We start from the raw sequence: 19885 nt of genomic DNA on the forward strand, positions 1-19885 counted from the left end.
CTTCTCTTTCTGCTTTACTTGGGCACCCACCCATTCCCTCAGGCTTTGGGACTGCCATCTCCAGTGACAGCTTTGGGTGCTGGGTGTGACTCTCTCTGCAGCCTTCTGATGGAGGTGTGAGCAGAGCTAAGTGAATATCTTATGCACAGCAGGAGGATGTCACCCTAGTGCCAGGGCTGAGGGTGGGTGACACATCCAGTAACCAGGGAATTTGGTGGATTCTAGAAGGCTCCACCACTTGAGGAGCCCCAGCACAGCTCTTCTGCCACTCAGGCCAGGGCTTGCCCTCTGTTAGTTGCTGGCCTTAAATTTTAAAAAGCCTGAAAAGGGTTATAGGATGTTCTTCTATAGAATGTTCTTCAGGGTTTTGAATCCTCAACAAGTGGATTGAAAAACAGGAACAAGCCTTTGTATTGAAGTATATGATGAATTTAAGAAGGTCAGAATTTTAAGAGTGTAAGATCATCTTAAGTGGTTTATTTTGTCCCATTTTTGAAATTGTTGAGCATAAAAAGAGCATAGAGCAATTTTTCAAGTATAGTTGACACAAGAAGATGAATTCATTAGCTCCAGCCCAGACAGATTTTTTTTTTTCATCTAAAAATAATATTGTAAAGAGGTTTTATTCAGTATACGAATTCCTCTTCTCCAAGATATTTCTAAGAAGTACTGAATCTGTAATGAATACCTACTGCCTTTTTCTCTGGGAATGCATCCCACTGTTACTTACATTAATAATAAGAATGTAGACACAGAAACCAAAGGCAAAATTTTAATATTTCCGAATATCTAAAATTTGTTCCTCCTCTACTTGAGTTGTCTTTGTATCAGTATTTCATTCAAAAAGACTGTATTTGCTTTAAGTGACCTGTCTCACTGAAGTCATTGGGTAGAGTACAATTAGGTTGAAAAGCACCAGTTAACCCATAATTGTGTAAAAGCATGTGTTTTTATGATTTACCCAAAGCATCTTAATATCAGAAAGTGCTCCAATTCTGCGGGGGAGAGCCACAGACGTTGCTTGTTTAGGGGAAGGGAAAAAACAACAAAAATTAAACTAGAATTAATAATGCAAAGCTAAGGAAAGGCTCCATCACTGTTTCTGGACTCTGGCTGAGGGGAAGCAGATTAGAACTGCAACTTTATTCCACAAATGCAGGTTAAAGTTCCTTCATGTGGAGCTCCCTGGGGTGAGGGGATCAGCCCTGCAAGGTGCTGAGTGCTTGGGCTCGGGTCCAAGGAAGCTTATTTTGAAGCTGTAAACCCAAAGGTGTGCTTTAAGGCTAAAGCTGAGCTCAGATGCTGTGCTGCAGTCTGGCCCAGAGTGACCAGCCTTTGCTGGATTAAGACGTTTGAGAATAGCCAGCTTTGTGGGATGTGAAAACAGCATTTGGTGGCGGTAACAAATGCACTCTTTGCTGGTGCTGAGCTTTAGCTGGCTGAGCTCCTCGTTATGGGTAACTCATTGCTGCTCGTGGGAGTTGTGTACATGAATCAGAGAGAAGGACAAACCCTTAAGGTTTGAAAGCTGAAGCAGTTCCAAGATCCAGGAATGACACACTTGAAGAGCACTCAGAGAGAGCAACAGCAATTGAATGGCTTAGCAGAGAACCACAATTCAGAAACCTCGCACTGTTTTATTGAAATATATTTTTATAATATGCTTTTTACTTTTCAATGTATTATTAAACTTCCTTAAAGATTAACAGAATCTGTTGTCAAATTTTTCTCATGTGGCCTGATTGCTTTGCAAAATACCGTATCCTACATATGGCCATCTGTCAAAACAGCAGTGACAAAATGAATTAATCTGAATTGCAGATGTGTTAATGAATCCCTTTGAAGGGCTTAAGCATTTAATTAAAAGTAAAGCAGAATACAATAGAAAATTTTTAAAGCTTTTAAAATATTCAAAGTTATCATTAATATTTGAATTTTATTTTCAGGCACACAATTTGTTTGGGAGGATTTTTCTCTCCCCAAATCTAATTAAAATAATACAAACAAGTCTTGACCCTAGTGTGTTCACTCATCGGCAGTTACACAGAACTAAAAATATTTGCACAATAACACAAACATGAGATAATTTTCCCTTAAAATAGAAAAGAAGAATACTCTCCTGAAAGCACAGCCACATTCTGATCAGACTGAGTTGAAAGATAATTAGTAAAAGCCCTTTGGTAGGGTTATGTCCTGTTATTATATTAATAGTAGACAAACAGTTGCAGTGATGCTCTTGGGCGCACAGATGTATCTGTGCTCTTGGAGAATGTGCTGCTAAAAGGGATCATGATACTCCCAGCATGTCGCATGAGCTTGTTCATCTTGTCAAGAGCTCCTGCTGAATCCATCTTTCAAAAGCTTTCCATGGCACCACAAAGGGAAAAGAAAAAAAAAATTTGAATTCTCCTGCAGTGGGGTAATTTAGAAAATTGATTTCTTGCAAATATGGAGCCTTATGAGACCTGTGGGTAAATTGCAGGACTTTTCAGCTCTGAAACTCTCCATCAGCTTCAGTGAGACTGTCCACTCCTAATTTCAGACTTGTCCTCATATATTTTGCTGAATCTGGGCCTTAAACATTTTGTGCTTTGCCAAGCTATGAGTCACTGAAAGTGCTACTGCCTCAAATGAGCCAGCGACTAAAGCAAACTCACACTGATCATTCTTGAATCCATCTTATGTTGAAACTGATGTCACACTAGGCAGATTTTTATTTTATATAACATGTTAAAGTTTGCATAGTAAAGTTTGATTAAAATCATCTATAATTAAGCACTGTGTTCATTGTTAATGACCACATATTTAGAATTTCTTTTAACATTAGGTGAAGATATTTCCATCTGGAAAACTAACTCATGTCATGAAGTTGAAAGGTTTTTTGTAGAAAAGTATATTTAAAGTGTTCTCACAGAAATTTTTCCTCTAAGGAGGAAAAAGGTTTTTTTAATATACCTGCATGCATATGCATAAATGTGTAAATTCATATGTGTATGTATTTTATATCTGCATGTGCACAGGCAGAGAGATGTGAAACCTAGGATGTCATAATCCATAGTAGTTATAATCTTACCAAATTGTGCATGCAAACCTAACATGACCCATAAAGTCACAATTAATTAAATGAACTAACAAGAAAGAAGATACATTAAGCTTTGCAAAACTGTAAAATTAATATTACAGCTATGTCACCTTCACCTGCAACTGGACTGAGCAAGGGTGAGAGAGAGAGAGAAATCAATTCCACGAGTTTTGGAGAATGTAAGACTGTGCTGAGAATGTATCTGTGTCTTGTGATGTCTTGTTCTGGTGACATTTCTGCTCTGTGGCGGGGGCTCTGCATCACCAAGGGGGTCTGGCAAGGCCATGTGCCAGGTTTAGCCACCCAGGGGCAAAGCCTGGCTTTGCTGTCCTGGTTGGATGGTGTAGGTGGCCAGGGGTGGGTGTATCATGTTCCTGTTTCCTTCATGTGTTTGCCCACATGGCTTATCAACAGGGCTGCATCACCCACCTTTCCTGACATTCACAGAACTCTTTTTACCACTTTTGCACTGCTCTCCAAATGGTCTGGTTTAATTTGGGACAAGCAGACTGCTGTTAATTTCTACCCATTTGGGCTGCATACACATTTTATCAAAGTCAGATGTGCTTGAGATCAGGCAAGATGCAGGGTTGCAGTGAATGACTCCTAGAAGCCATTTTTCATTCATTTTCAACAAAATTTCAGAAACACCATGTTCCCATTGAGTAAGGAAAGTGGCTCCTCTGAAGAGCAACTGAATAATGGGACAACTTAAAATAATTCTCTGGTGTGGAACCTCAGAGGGTCTTACCTCTGAAACTCGGGGGTTCATGGGTGTTCTGGGCTGTGCCAGTGAATCACTGCCCTGCAGAGCTGCTGCAATAAGTGGTAAAAGGAGCTTTGTACTCATTCTGTGTAAAGGTGTGTTGTCTGTATGTCTGTTGTATCTGTGTTCCACCTTCTAGCGGGAGGAGCGCTGTGTGAAAGAACCGGCTTCTTTGGGGACAGACTTGTCTTTTTTTGTTGCTTTGATGTTACATAGCTGGTCCAGCCTGGCCTGCTGTTCCCTCCAGCAGCACTAATTGTGTAGCTGGGACCCAAACCAGAGCCATACGGCATCGCTCAGTGAGACTGGAGGGGTGACAAATGGGAAGGTGTTGAGAGATGCTGAGGACACAGGCCCACGCCGGAGCTCTCTGCAGCAGCCACTTTACCTCTGACAGATCCAACACACACTATTAATTGTTTGGGGCCAGCCTTTGCCAAAACAGCCTGCAAAGGGCTGAGAGAAGCTCCTGACTGTGTCTGCTTGTCACGCTCCCTTTGCTGAAGGAGTGACAAACAGCAATTAATTCATTGTCTGGATTCTGTTGTGCTGCACGTCTGAGCGTGGCGAGCTGCCTTCATTCAGCCAGAGGAGATGAGCCACACACCCGGCGTGTTCATCACCCGAGCGCTCTGTAATTGTGTCTGGGCAAAAATCAGCCTCTAATTCAGTGAGGGCACGGGTGTTAAGCTTAGCTTATAATTGCAGGTAATTAGAATGTAAAAATATTATCTGTAAAGCCAGCTTAAATGAAAATGTCAGAGCAGACATCTGTACCTTACCATTCAACTATTTGTTTAATTTTTAGTATTCCCAGTTCTTCAATTCATGTTATGTTTTAACTCATTGAAGAGAGACCTTCAGAGGTAACCAAAAATCTGACAAGCACCCAGGCAGACCCAATTTTTTGCAGAATAAGCACAGACAGTGTAAAATCCAATTAGGGCCAATCTGACATTCACTGATGCCAATGGAAAACAACCGGTTCATAGACACAGAAAGCTAGATGATGTGTCACCAAACGTGCTGCATCCTGTGTCTGAGGAGGCACTTATTTAAATTGGATTCCTGAAAGATTTACTTTGGTTTCTTTGCAGAAGTTACAGGCAGCTGCCTGGTAAAGCAACAGCTTTTTATTATCATTAATTATGAATTTTGGGAGGGGATCATTACAAAATTAGTCAATGTTACAGATACTATTCAATAAATATTAAATGAACCTGAAGTTGTCTTCTGATATGATATAATGTTAGCAATTAGTTCTGCATTTTTAAAAAAGGGATGAAAGCAAGCATGAGTAAGTTAATATAAAACATTGCTGTTCAACAGCGCTTCAAGGTTAGTACTTCACTGTATGTAATATTCATTGTAAAAACCTTGCTGGTGTTCCATACTAATGAGTAGGTGAGGTTGAACTTTTTAATGTTTCCAGCTGGTTTTATCTCTTCAGTGCTTTTGCAGAGCCTGCACAGGAGCAAGTGAGAGTCAGGAGAGCTGCACTGTTTTGAGTGGAGCCCTTCTGATGTACACCAGCTGGGGATCTGTCCCACAGTTATTTAAAGCAGAGTTGGTAGACAGATAGCAAACTATTCTTGGGAAAGTTAATTAAGCATTAGAAGTCATAACAAGTAGCTCTTCTGTCTCCCATGCAAGAAGAGGCAGCTGTATTGTTTCTGGCAGAGTAATTCTCTGCTGTACACATTTATTTATTGATGGTTTAGAAGAGACTCTTGCAATGGGTAAGGATGCTAATATTGACAGAAGAAAATATTATAGTGATAAATAAAGGACAAGTCACAATTGGATACCTAGAAAGTAGAAACCACTGCATAACTTTTAATGGTGATATAAGTAATAATCCTTTAGTATTTAGAACTATAAATGTTGAAAGTTATGTCTCTTTTTTTCATGTAAAAATGAGGTGGTCTCCAAACCCACCTCATTTAAAGGTTAAAACTGCATGGCACATCCTTTTATGTACATCTGAGTAGTCCTGATTTGGGTAAAAATATGTGGTATTTTGATTTAAAATGATCGTTTTTCTTCTTTCCCTTCAGTTCCAGATTATCAAGAGCAGGATATCTTTCTATGGAGAAAGGAAACTGGGTTTGGATTTAGGATTCTAGGTGGAAATGAGCCTGGAGAACCTGTGAGTATCATGTTTCAGTTTGTGACATCTTTCAGAAACACAGCAGTAGAATGTACAGATGCGCAGAACTATGGTGTAGCATCACTGCTAAATAGTTTGTGGACTATATTTATGTATCCTGCATCTCCCCACCCTCCCTCCAAAATAATCCCACAACTCAGTAACTGAAATGGGTTTGGCTTCTTCTTCTACTTTATTGATAAACCAAATAAAAACACATTGTACACTGAGGACAGGATGTCCTAGTCATGTTTGCAAGTGTTTTGATCTTTGACTGCCAGGTTCTCAGATCTTAGAATGATCACTTCTCTCCTTGAATTCAGTTAATTTATTTACCATGAATCCAGTGCCTGTGGGAGGTGTCATCCTTTCCTGTGCTGCACGGGTCCTAGCTAGATAGTGGCAGCATGATTTTCCATGTTTTTCCCTGCCAAAATTATTTTGCTCATTTATGGGAAGAGAGACCACGAATTCATCTCGTGTTAGAGTAACTCCAAAAACTCACTGAAGATAAACCAAGACAGAGTTGGAGGCCAAGTGTGTGGTGCAGAGCTTGTAAGCCCTGCAGGCAACTGAAAGGGTAACTCAATCTCAGCTTCCCTGACAAGACCCTCAGTGCTATTAACCATCTTCCTGTCTGGTCACTGTCTGGTTGAAGAAGTTTCCCAAGGCTGTCTGTCCTTAGAGTGAACAGTCTGCCTAAAGAAACAAGATGTCAAATTTATTATAATTTCACATTGTGCTGTATTCACAGAGAACTGCTTTCACAGGAGCAACTTTCCTGACCAGCAGACATTTGTCAACAATTTCATGCCCCTCCTATACCAGATGTAACTAGGAGTGCCCCGTGCTTCCAGCTGGCTGTTGAGCTGGTTCTCATTGCTCTGTCCCCTCCTGTGCCAACCCCTCAGATTTACATCGGTCACATTGTACCGCTGGGTGCTGCTGACGCCGACGGCCGCCTGCGATCGGGCGATGAGCTGATCTGTGTGGATGGGACGCCTGTGGTGGGGAAGTCACACCAGCTCGTGGTCCAGCTTATGCAACAGGCAGCCAAGCAAGGTCATGTCAATCTGACCGTCAGGCGCAAAGTGGTTTACACAGGTAGGCTGCAGTATCACCCCGCAGGGGTGGATTTTCTTGCCAGGATCCCATCTGTTCAACAAATGGTCTAAGGAAAAAAAAAAGCTTCTTCTAGTGCTGGGAAAACTTCCTTTCTTGCCTGTTTGTAGTCCTTTTTGTTCCTTATCCAATAAGTTTCAAGTATTTTTTTCCAGTCAAGACTCTCTAAGTTGGCTTTTCCAGTCTTCATAAGCTTTCAGATAAAATGGGGAACTGTTGGGTTGCAACACACAATTCTTAGTTTGAGTTATGTAGCAGACACTGTGGCCAACTGCTCGTGTTTTCTGTATTCTTCCCAAAATAAATGTGCAGCCTGATAGTCACCCTTAAACTGGAAGTGAGGGAAAAGATGATGGAGAGTCCACAGAAGGGAAAGGCAGAGTGCAAGTGAGGGCTCTGATGTGTGGTGTCTCCTGTCCCAAGCTCAGGGGAAGCTTCAACAAGCTGATGGGAAACTGCAAACATTGTTGGTTCTGGTGGGCCGGGGTATGTATATTTGTTGTCACAGAATCATCGAATGGTTTGGGCTGAAAGGGACTTTAGAGATCATCCATTTCCAGCCCTTCTGCCATGGGCAGAGACACCTTCCAGTAGACTAGGTTGCACAGGTCTAGAGAGTTTTCTGTATACTGATTTATGCTGGGCATTGTGCACACACTGCACAAGTGTAGGATTTAAATGAACAGAAAAGAAGCTGTCAGAAAGACAAAGATGCAAAGAGAAGTGACACTGTCTGGTGCCATTTTGGCACCCAGATAAGTGATTGAAAAATGTCATGATAGCAGAGAAAATGAAGACATGAGCATGAGCTTTCTAAATAACATGTGGCTATATGTTTAATAGTGGAGAGTAACTTTTGAGGGCTGCCTATCCCCTTCAGTCCCTTTAGGGACTCAGGTGTGGAAGTTGCTTTTACTCACTCAAAGAAAAGGATATTATATCACTTTTCAAGTTTAGGTATCATCAGATAAATAGGCAGTGACATACTTTGATCTTAGAGAAAATCAAAATAACATTCAGGCTTGAAATTAGGTCCTCAGTGGAAGCTAGGGCTGGAAGAGTACTTCTAAAATAGCTCTGTGTTCTTATCCAGGCCTGAGTTCCTTCTGCACAATAATAAATAAATGTTCACTTTTAATTTCTTTCTTTCTTCCCAATGTGGATTAAACACCAGGTTATTTCTCTCCTCTGACAGCATCTCTTTAATTCCTGACCAAGGTCTGGTGTGAGAGAAGCTTAGAAGAGCATTGGGAGGAAGGGGAAGGGCAGCTGAATTTTGGTATTGTTTTTGTGTGTAGATTTTCTATGCAGTTTTACAGCCTCCAGGCTGGAAATTACCATGAAAGATTTAGATGCATGAGATCTCTCTTGATATTTCATTCAGAGGCATGTTACTGCAGATCGAGCTATTTCTGAATCATTGCAAATGTGGACACTTACTCTAGGATAAATTATTCAGAATCCCTTCTTTCACCTTATATTTGCAGGCTTTTAAATTTCAGCAGAACTTTGTGGAGAAGGCTGTTCCTGAATTTTGGTCCCTTGTTCCTCCTGTCATCTGTATGCCAGTAGAAAAAGATTGTTCACCTAAATGAGTACTCTCTGTCCTGAGATTCATGTAGGGGAAATTTTATGCTCCTGTAATCTTAGTATGAAGAATACTATTTATTTAGTACATACTTGTGAGTATGTAAGTGCAGACATAACTTCTATCCAAGGATATTTTAAAGTCCTTTTTTTTGCATCATGATTTTACAGGTTTAATTTTTTGTCATCCATTTTCGTGCTGATGCTTTTAAGATCTTCAACTTAATTTTGATTCACCATACTGGAGAAGTGACCTGATTAGCAGAGGCAGCCGTTCAGCAAGGACAAGTGCAATATGCTGCTCTCAGCTTCACAAATGGGCTGCAGATAACAGCCTGGGTGACAAGAAGTGGAAGCTATTGTAGACCATGAGTTTTATGCTGAGGTTGGCTCAGGTGAAGAAAAAGACTATGCAGAGATGTAGGCAAGGGGAAATTCTCCTGATTTCCCAGCAGATGATGGCTTAGTGCAATATGGTCCAGCACTTCAAGAAAGACATATTTAAGTTGGAGGAAGCCCAGCTGGAAGGAATCCAGAAGACCAGGGAAAATAAGGAGAGCTCTAGAAAACATGGTCTGAAAGGAAATATTGAACAAATTTGGATTCTTTAGCTTAAAGCAGAGAAGGAGGAGGAGGTATTAAGCTTCCCATGACTATAAGAGGCTGCGGCAAAGAGGAAGGGAATAATATGTTCTCCATATGCCTGTTAGATAGCACTAGAAATAATAGCCTTATGTAGCAGCAGGGAAGATTTAAGTCAGATATTGCAACCAATAGATTGCCTGGGGAGATATTTAACAGCTGATTAGACAAACATCTGTCAGGACTGATATTAGGTAGAGTTGGACCTCACTAGAGGAGAGTCTGGACTAAGTCTTTTTTTTGAGATTTCTTCAAGCCTTGTGGTAGCTGATTAGATTTTAAACTAATTCCTCTTCCCACTTTGGTTGCTGTTAAACACTTGTTTAATATAAACGTTAATGATGTTTAATGTTTGTACCAGACTGTACAGATGATAGCTGCTTGTTCTTCTACCCAGAAATGTTTTGTGCACAAGTTGTTTTGCTCATGTTCAGAGATTGTTATTACTAAAGATCCCATTAATCAAAGGCAATCAATGCACTAATTCATAGCTTTCAGTTTAAAACCACACAGAACTTGTTGTTGTGAGATAATCCTGCCTTCCTTATGGCTTGTGCATATATATGTACAAGGTACATATGGTTATACATATATAACTGAAGTGGGGATGTAATAGCTAGAGGAGGCACCTTTGAACTAATGTAATCCAGGTTTGAAATGCCACAGAGCATCCAAGCACACAGCACTGCGCTGGTTTAACCAGGCTGCAGTTTGGCTTTGGCTGAATGACCACAGGCAGGAGAGGGTAAGCAATGTGGGCAGTGCCACCACCGAGCAGAGCTGTTGGTGGTGACATCTGAAAGCATGACCACGATATGATGGGTAGACTAAAGCAGGTGATTTTCTTTTACCCCTTTCTCAGCAGACAGCCGTCTCCAAGCACTAAACGGTGCAGCCTGCTCCAACACTCTTTGTTCTCCCCTCCCCAGTTCCCAAGGCAGAGAATGAAGTCCCATCGCCGGCCTCCTCCCACCACAGCAGCAACCAGCCGGCCTCGCTGACGGAGGAGAAGCGGACGCCGCAGGGCAGCCAGAACTCCCTCAACACGGTCAGCTCGGGCAGCGGCAGCACCAGCGGCATCGGCAGCGGCGGCGGCGGCGGCAGCGGGGTGGTCAGCGCCGTGGTGCAGCCCTACGACGTGGAGATCCGCCGCGGGGAGAACGAGGGCTTCGGCTTCGTCATCGTCTCGTCGGTGAGCAGGCCCGAGGCGGGGACGACGTTCGGTGAGTCCTGCGGGTTTTTCATTGCAAGGTTTGTGGCCCAAGGAGGCGAGTGGGGATCTGTTTAATTTAAATGGTGAGCGTGCCCCGATTTATGTAATTAATAGCAAAACCAGAGGCAAAGACTCGGTAGGTGTTTGCCTCCTAGGGTTTGTTTGGCACTGAGTTGAGAAAAGTGAAATAAACCATCCCAACCTGAAGAACTAAAATGCTACCATTTGCAATTCCTGATGCTCACTTTCTGGGAGAACCTCTCTGGGGTTTGCTCTCAGAGGAGCAGCTGGGGATTCTCCCAGTGAGGCTGTTTGCCAGTGCAGAAATGTAGCAGGTGGAATGAAATATGTCTCGTGATGATGGAATCAAGCCAGTTGATTTAAAAGCAGTAATGCTTAAATTGATTAACTTCTCTTTGGCAATCAAGGTTATTCTGATCATCATTATGTTTTGTGAGCATGCTGGTAGCAGGAAAGTTTTAATTAATATTGCTTGCTGGTGAGACATAAAATGGGGAATACTGTTAAAAGAACAGGATGTTTCTTTTACCCATTTGACCTCTTCCCAAATGCATTTCTTCAGTGCAGGAAGAAATTAAATTTAAGTTTGTCACACGTTATATCCTGACCTAATATAGGTGGTCATGGTTTCTGTCTCAAGACAGTCTTTCTGCTATGCAGAGACCCATTTCCAGGGGTTGCTGCAGAGGAGATGTACGTAAGCTGGTTTTACAAATATGCCCAGAACAGCCTGTTCTCAAGCAGAAGTGTCATTGCAAGGAGGAAACCAGTCAGAGATGCTATTTTCTTCCCTTTCCATCTACTCCAAAAGGAGACCAGAGGCAGCATCCACTTGTACTTGGAAAAGGAAGGTGTTCCCTTAGTCTGTGGCACATTATAGGGGTGGGGGGAAAGGAAGGACAGAGCAACGCCTTGGCAATCTTCACAGTACCTCCCACAGCAGTGCTTTGGATTGCAGAGAAAATGCATTGCAGGCTCCCTGTGCAGCTTAAGTGCTCCTGGGGCACGCAGGTGCAAGAAGTGGCATTTCCCTCGTTCTCCTAGGCTTTATTTTTTCTGGCATTTCTTGCCATTGCCCATCAGTGACACCCAAGGAAGCTCCCCCACCTTTGCTGGTATTGATGTAGAACACACCGTTTTTAGCATTGTTCTGGGACATCTGGCAGCAGAGATTTCAAGGGGGAATTATGTAGTACAAAACTATGTATTGAGTTCTATCAGTTCTCAGATCCTAGGCTCTCTCACATTGTCCTTGCTGCTGGAAACTGCTCTTCCAGGACAGGTGTTCTGGTGCCAGAACACAATGGTGTAATGTAAAACAGATTAAACTGAACACAGTCTAGAACAGAGGGTGTGCTGAATGGATTTGCAAACATATATAAATAACTTTTATTGTATGAAGATTATGCTGTAACTCTTCTCTGCAAAGAAACTTTGACCTGAAGTTGTAAAAGGTTGTGTTTGCTTTAGCCCAAAATTCTTGCTAACTGGAAGTTTTCTGTGCAGAAGCTCCCAAGGGGATCTATTGATCTGTGACTGTTTTTCCTTTAATTTTTTCAAGTATATTCAGTTTTTTCCTAACACTCCGCATGAGATGTGATCCCTCTGCTGTCTGGTGCTTGCTCTGGACCTGCTTTGTAGTTTTCTTCTTTCATGGGTAGTGTTTAGAGATGGGCCAAACTGGTTCTAAAACCCACCTTGGTGACTTTGGTGTGGGCTCTGTCATCTGTGTTTAGTGAATTGGATAGAGTAGAAACTCACATCCTCAAAACAGGATAAACTGCAAACTGGATGGGGCTTTGTATTACCAGAAAGAGAAACTTTCTAACACCATGGTCAAATTAATGAGGGAAAAAAAAAAAAAAAAAAAGAAATCTCCTTGATGTTCATAACTAATATTAACACTTTCTGCCAGTTTCCATCGCATCTTTCCAACCTCACTTATCCTTGTCTTAGCCTTTTCTTCTTTATGGTCTTTTTAGTGTTGTCATGTGTGTGTATCTCTAAAACTACTAATCAAATAAAGACTACAGCACAGATGGGAAAGTGCATCTTCAGGGTGAATGTATTGTGGATGCAAAGTGTGAGATGACCATGTGCTGTGTGCCCCAAGGCCTCTTGCCCACGTAAAGGAGCTGTAAAAAAAGCTCACTGGATTTATCTGAGTGATGTTGTCTATCACCTGTGTCCCAGTTCTGCATGCTATGGACAACCCCATGGTTTTGAAACAAAACAACTGCATGGAACAGGAGGAGAATTTTGTCTCCAGAACACATTCATCCTAAAGTGCTCTTGCTCTGTGTGTCAGACAGCTCAATGGTTTTGTGCGTGGTTTTAGAGGTATTTTAACGAGGAGAACTTTATTCCTTCTTTGTTCCCACCTGGTGCCATGTAAGATCATGAAAGAGGACGGGTTAGTAGGGGCTGAGGTGGGTGCCAGCACCAAACAGGTTACCTTTGTCAGTCTTGGCCCATCTGTAGTGGTCCTGTGCCTTCCCTGGTAGTACCTTTATTCACAATGGAAGAAAAATGTTTCATATTGCTTCCCCATGCAGTGCTGGTAGAGTGGGTCTGTGTGGTAGATAGGGAGTCACACTCCCTCCTAGGCCTAGAATGATTTTATCTTTCTAAATTGAGAAAGAACAAAACATTGGCAGAAGCTTGAACAGCAGTTGGCTTAGAGAAGGACTAGAGAGGTTGACACTGATGTAATCTCGGAGGAGGAAAGTTGAGGTTTCTACAAACAGTTTCAATTTTTTTCTCCAAAAACAAAATCAGATTTGGGTTATGATGGAGCTGTTAAGTGCAGTTGTAGTCAATAAAAATTGCACCATTTATTAACAGAAATCCACTTGGGGGAGTTTTGAGGGATTAACAAAACACCTTTTTGTGGAAGAAGTAAAGTGTTGTGCACTCAACTAGTTGATTGCCAATGTTTTGAACACTGGCAGCAAAGCTATCCTATAATAACTTTTGCTTGATGCATTAATTAATTAACCCTTAACCTTCTCTTTCCCTTTTCAACCCTTTTTTTCCTTTTCCCCTTCACCATATTCCCACATACGTAAACAATAAAAAAAAAAACACCAAAAAAACCAAAACCAAACAAAACAAACAAAAAAACAACCCCCAAACCAATACAAAAGCGGGAAATGCATGTGTGGCCATGCCTCACAAAATAGGTCGGATAATTGAAGGGAGCCCCGCCGACCGCTGTGGAAAGCTGAAAGTCGGCGACCGGATCTTGGCCGTCAATGGGTGCTCCATCACCAACAAGTCGCACTCAGACATCGTCAACCTCATTAAGGAAGCTGGGAACACCGTCACCCTGCGCATCATTCCAGGAGATGGTAAAGTATCTGTTTCCTGCTGTCTTGCCTCACCCTCTTCTTGGTTCTGTTCCCCGGGCTTTTTCTGTCACTCACAGCTGCAAAGCCATGCAGGAGTCAGTTTCCGCTCCCACTTTGGGAGTTTGCAGTGAAGGAGGTTGTGAGTCTCCTGTAGCTTTGTTTTGGGTTTCTTTTTGTAGAGATGGTTGGTTTTTAACAGGGAGGTGCTGATTGAACATTACAAAAAAAAAAAGATTATTGCATTCCATGCATCTGCTTAAAACAATCTTCCATAAATTTGATGGATCTCTCGATGCACTTTGGCTTGATTCTTAGCTTAATAATGCAGCTGTAGAATATTTGGGAATCGCTTGTTAGTATGTGGGATTCCTGAAGCTTTGTATAGACACAAGCAGGCTATAGAGTAAAGAGATCACAGAAAGAGATAAACACTTTGACATGTTTTAAGCTGTTTCAAAAGCGGATTTGCTTTTATTCTGGGTAAGTTGCTTTGGGAGAGAGCTCAGTACATTTTTGAATGACTGCTTAAATGGTGATGGTTCTGAAGTTGCTTTTTAAGAGTTACCCTAGACAGGATTTCACTGTTTCAGATGAGAGGGAGCGTGCAGGTTCTCTAATAATCACTTGGTGCTGATTTCAGGTCACTGAAGTATTTAATAAAAATAAGGATCTGTGTTATATATCAGTTCCATCAAATTAATCCCTGGCTTGATCTCCAGATAGGAACTGATCAGAAACCTGTTAAAGTACCCACAGCAGAACCAAAATTGTTGTGGTTTTAAATTCTGAGTATTTTCTTTCTTTATTGTGCTTCTCTGCCATGGATGGGTTCAAAGTGTGAGCTTGTTGGGCTGAAACCTTTCCACATTGCTCTCCACAGACCAGGATGAGAAATGATCTGGTTATAAATTATTTCTGTTTAGGGTGATCTGTTTTGCACAAAAGCTTTATTTTCCTACTGTCTAGTGGGTACCAGGTCAAATGGTATAAAATCCTCTGCTGCTTGGAGCAAATAGGGTGTTCATGAATAATAAAATGGCTGTGAATCAAACTAACATCTGAGCTGGCCTGTGCATGCCTGCTTTGGAAAATAAACTGAGAGAGCAATTGCTCATTACCTGTATTTTAGTCTCTGATAAAAAGGAGGGTGAATCTTTAAGTAAATAAAGGGCTTGTTTTCTAAAAAAGCAAAACCATCTGAGAACTAAGCAACTTCTGGATGATTTAAGAATTTTTTAATATAACCTCCTGACATAAATGCTGAGCCAGTCTTGCTCATGCAATTATGTGTCCCAAATATCATGTAAATTGCTTAGGTTAGGGAAACCTGTACCTGTGATTGACATCACATATTCCTGGAGGAGATGGAAAGCTGTTCTTTAGGGAAGGAATCAACTTTCATAGCAATTCAGGCTTTAAGTCTCTTTATTTACTGTCACTTTGAAATTCCAAGTCAGACTGCCAACTTTGCATAGTATTACCTGCATTTATTTTCCAAAAGACATTAAGACCCAACACTCTCAAAATCTCTGAGGGGTTTGCTTTAAAATCCCATGAGATACAAGAAGTCAGTCTCAGTGTTGTTTTCTTTTTGATGTCTTTGTATGCTTTACTTGATGTGTTGTTTTCTTTTGTTTCTTTTTGAGTGCTTTTTTGGCAAATATAAATGATTTGTGTGCTTCAGGGAGGGGGGAGCATAAATCAGAAGCCACTCATCAGATAAACATGAAACTGAGGTGCATCACAAGACTCACAATAAACTCACACTGCTAATATCTTCTAACATTATTAAAAACACCAAGAGTTTTTGCTTTGTAATAAGTCTTGCACAAGTTAATTGCCACAGATGACTGCAGGATTGTATTTGCAATGAAATGATGATGTTTTACCACACTTCCAGCAGATTCAAGGATACAGAATGCTGGAACGGGACAAGTTTAGATTTGGCATGTGATTGGTGACTGAGAGTTTTTGGGCAGGACAAGGCAAGGAATCAATGGAATATGTAGGGTTTAGAACACACGATTATAATTGTACTAAAGATAATTTTTGCTATATTCTGTTCTGGTTTTGCATGGTGGCTGGCATGTGTCCTTAAGCAGTGTCTAAAACACTGGCAAAATTATGCACAACTCCTGACTCATGGGAGAAGGTGGGCTAAAGATAGATGCAGTACAGTGGTGTGAAGATACAGCTATACCAAAGAAGTGTTGTTGCTCTGTTTGGTGTTATTAGTGTGACCTACTAAAGGGTAGGAATCTTGCATTCTCTTTGAAGCCCATCTTCATCTGATCTCCATATATTTGTGGAGGATTTCAGAGGCTTTTGTTCTGGATGAATACAGAACACTTAACCATGTTTTGGGTCTTTCTTATGTAGGAGACAGATTTTAACATCAAGGCATCTTTACAAAATAAACAGAATTATTTCTTAAACCCCAACAGTGTAGCTACATGTAGGGACATCTTCTGACACAAGCCAGCTGTCAGTGGCACATCATCACAAGGGTGTGGTTTGGTCATGCCTGCACTGAGAGGTGCAGGCAGACCCAGGAGCCTCTCTTGCTCTCTGAGCTGCTGGACACAAGCCAGCTCTGGTCTGGAAGATGTTTCAGCTCCATATGCTGAGGGTTTGGGCATGTTAACTTGGGCACAGCACTGCAGGCAAAGGAGCTGTGTTCTTCTTGCACCCATCTGTTTAAGTGGTTCTTCTTTTTCTCTGTCTTTTCCTGAATTTCCCTTGACATGCAAATAGCTACAGAAAGGAAAAGGCTTCCCCTTATCTAGACTTCTCCAGAATTCATATCAATACATGAGGTAAATTAAACTCCCAGGATCCACCACATCTTAATTCAGGTAGAAACCCTCCCATTGCCACAATTTTGTATTACAGCTGGACTCTGTTTAACAATGGCAGATTTCTCCATAGCCAGAAAAATGAATTAGTGGATGCTTGTAGCTCAAGAGGCAAACAAGGGCAGGGTCGAAGGCCTTGTAATTTTGTGTTGGAGACCCAGATGTTTTCATCCAGTTTTTGTCACTGTTGTGTTAGTGGCTGTGTATCCAATTTAGATTTTGGTCTTGAAAGGTGGATCATTATGAGTATTTTGTAGTTATTTGCAATCTGTGGGTCTCACCTGGGTACAGTGGGTATAGACACAAAAAGGGAGTCTTCTGTCTACAGAGCTGTTCTGCAAAGGAGCAGCTGCCTGCCACTGCAGTGGCTTTAGACAGGAATGCCATGTCTGATGAGTGGGTGTTTCTGTTGCTCTGCCCATTATTCTCCAAGTGCAACCAACATAACTTGAACATTTTGTGTGGTTAAACACCGTCGAGGTACACTCCCACAGGAGAGGAATAGTGTTTTCAAAAACTTCTGGAGCAATTCAGCATTTGAAACTCTTCAGTACTAATATCAGTTCAGAATTGGTACAATATATAGTTCTGGAAAATCTGTTGAGTTCAATACAGAAGAGTTCCAGGTCTGTGTTGCTAATATTCAGCTAATGGCATTGACATGACCTTAATTTCAGTCAGAATTTTAAGTGAGTTTGGGGTTAACTCCGGTCCTCCTGAAGTCTGTGATGCAGCTGCAGAATGACAAGGGGAATATTCTGCCCTGCCATACTGTGAGGGACATCTACATAGTCACTTTTCAGTTGCTCCTGTCTCAGTTGTAGGAAGCAGGAGACAGGACCTCTCCTTGGAGCCCCTCCTTCCATGCCTAAAGAAATCTGCAATTTGCACAGGCTGATGCTGGGCTGAGAGCCCTTTACCATGGCAGAAATTAAGCTTAGCAGTTACTCCTGCTCCCTGTATTCTCTCAGTGCCCCCTTTTGTAAGTGTTACCCAGAGTTATTGATGCATTTGGTACCAGTGGCTCCATGTTCCTGCTTCCAGTGCTGAGGCAGCAGTGGGTTGTATTTCAAAGAAGGATTTCAGTAAATTTGGGTTTTAGCCACATTCAGTATCATCTTGTGAGGTATTGGATAAGAGCCACATCTCAGTTCTACTGGAGATTGCAGTTTTTGATGGAAGAAAGACTGATAAATTTATAATCCCTGGAATAGTTATAGCTCCTATAAAATTAATCCACCCTACATACAATATTTAGAGACTTAATTGATTGGAATTCACATCTTTAGACAATAGACAAAACTTTGTTCAATCCTTCATCTACAAGTGAGTCATCATGAATGTGTCTAATGGTCAGGGGGGATTCCAATCCATATGTCCTAATTTAATTTCTTTTTTCATTTTCCAGTTGAGTGTACAGTTTCATATACACTTACTCTATTAATTTGGGGAATTAAGAAATGTGATCCCATCTCCAGTTCTATAAAAACAATGTAATGTTGCTTTTCAGTGAAATGCTTTTACAAAACTCTTTTTTTCTTTCAGTGAATAGCCCATGGTCTTCCCTCATAATAAAAACAAAATCTATTTTGCAGAATCCTCCAATGCTACTTTATTGACCAATGCAGAAAAAATTGCTACAATCACAACCACACATACTCCTCAGCAAATACCACAGGAGACCAGGTCAGATTGTTTTCCTTGAGGAGGGCATCTCGACATGCTCTCTCTTCAGTTACTTATTCATCACTTTCATGTCCCATGAGCTGTATTTTTCCTCTCTCCCTCTCATTCATTACAGCAGGAACAACACCAAACCAAAGCAGGAATCCCAGTTTGATTTCAAACCACCCCAAGCAGCACAGGTAAGGAGTACTTCTCTCTAATTGTTTTGCTTACCACAGAGTGTTGTTTCCAATCTGCTTGAAGGCTGTGTTTAAATAGTTCCCTTGAAAATTCCTGATGAGAAGCTGCTCTCCTTCAGTCTGCTGAAAGAAAGAGGAATTTGCTGATTAGTGTCTTAATATGTGTTGCTGTTGTTTCAGCTGAGAAACATTTCTAACACATTCTCATCGAGACTTTGAGGGAGTAAAACTAAAGAAAAAAAGAGCTGACATTTTTAGGGCACTAATAATTTTTGTGTTTGTTTATTGAATTGTCTGTTTTGAGGGGCCTCACCAGAAACTATTGTGGTGTGCAAATGATAAATTCAGAGAATAAAAAATAGGAAAACTTAATAAGGGGCAATAGCTGGAGTGTTCCAGCTTGCACAGATGGCAGCTTATTAGAGAGATTATCTATCTCACTGTTAACTTTCCTTGCCACTGGCCATCCCAGAAGTAACATCTTCCATTAGGGACTTCAAAACATCCTCATAATAGCATTTGAGAAAAACAATGCAAAGGCTTCTGAGCTTCTTTCAATGGAATAAATGATGTGGCAACAGCACAAAAAGCCAGCACCATGGCACAGGCTCACCCCGGATGCCATCAGACACTGCACTAAAGCTGGCACTGGAAGGGAGGTTGTCCTTGCCTTCCCTGGTTGATAGAACCTTTAATCAGCTTCCCAAAATGTCCCCTCCTGCCCTGGGCACGGGAGGTGCTGAGTAAGAGGGGTGCCCAAAAATGCACCACAGGACATGGCCAAGCCCACTCATTCCAACAGCCCTTCACCAACCACCAGAACTCCAAATTGCAGAGTAGGGTATGAGGAAGCAGCAAATCCTGGTCTGAGTGTGAAAATTCAACTGATTTTCCATTTTTAAGTATTACCAACAAAGCATTGCTTTAATAATTCCAACATGAGAGCAGAGCAGTATTTGACTTCCTGTTCAATTGGGTGTTTGCTGTCTTCTCTCCAGCAGGACCAAGACTTTTACACTGTTGAGCTAGAAAGAGGAGCCAAAGGGTTTGGCTTCAGCCTGCGAGGTGGCCGGGAGTACAACATGGACCTGTACGTGCTGCGACTCGCTGAGGATGGGCCCGCTGAGAGATGTGGGAAAATGAGGGTATGCACAAAAATGGCTTTCAAACCACCTTGCTCTGGAATAAGCTGACTTACCTGCCTCTCCCTTCTGCTGTTCCAGCTAAGAGGGG

At 41.6% G+C, this 19885-nt stretch overlaps 1 protein-coding gene across 30 annotated transcripts in view; it reads left to right on the top strand.

The window, feature by feature from the left end:
- MAGI1 (membrane associated guanylate kinase, WW and PDZ domain containing 1) overlaps positions 1-19885 on the top strand; it is a 325672-nt gene that overhangs the window by 298073 nt on the left and 7714 nt on the right. For 11 of the 30 annotated variants that reach the window (XM_030283267.4, XM_030283252.4, XM_030283262.4 and 8 more), the window contains 8 exons: positions 3184-3261; positions 5906-5997; positions 6909-7101; positions 10278-10571; positions 13729-13932; positions 18383-18473; positions 18589-18652; positions 19651-19797. In XM_030283267.4, the coding sequence (XP_030139127.4) occupies positions 3184-3261; positions 5906-5997; positions 6909-7101; positions 10278-10571; positions 13729-13932; positions 18383-18473; positions 18589-18652; positions 19651-19797 (1163 nt within the window). The remainder of the gene's footprint in view (positions 1-3183; positions 3262-5905; positions 5998-6908; positions 7102-10277; positions 10572-13728; positions 13933-18382; positions 18474-18588; positions 18653-19650; positions 19798-19885) is intronic. The other 19 variants (XM_030283266.4, XM_030283276.4, XM_030283277.4 and 16 more) reach the window with 11 other exon arrangements.

The sequence above is a fragment of the Taeniopygia guttata genome, chromosome 12 (assembly GCF_048771995.1).
Source record: "Taeniopygia guttata chromosome 12, bTaeGut7.mat, whole genome shotgun sequence".
In the NCBI taxonomy this organism is placed as follows: Eukaryota; Metazoa; Chordata; class Aves; order Passeriformes; family Estrildidae; genus Taeniopygia; species Taeniopygia guttata.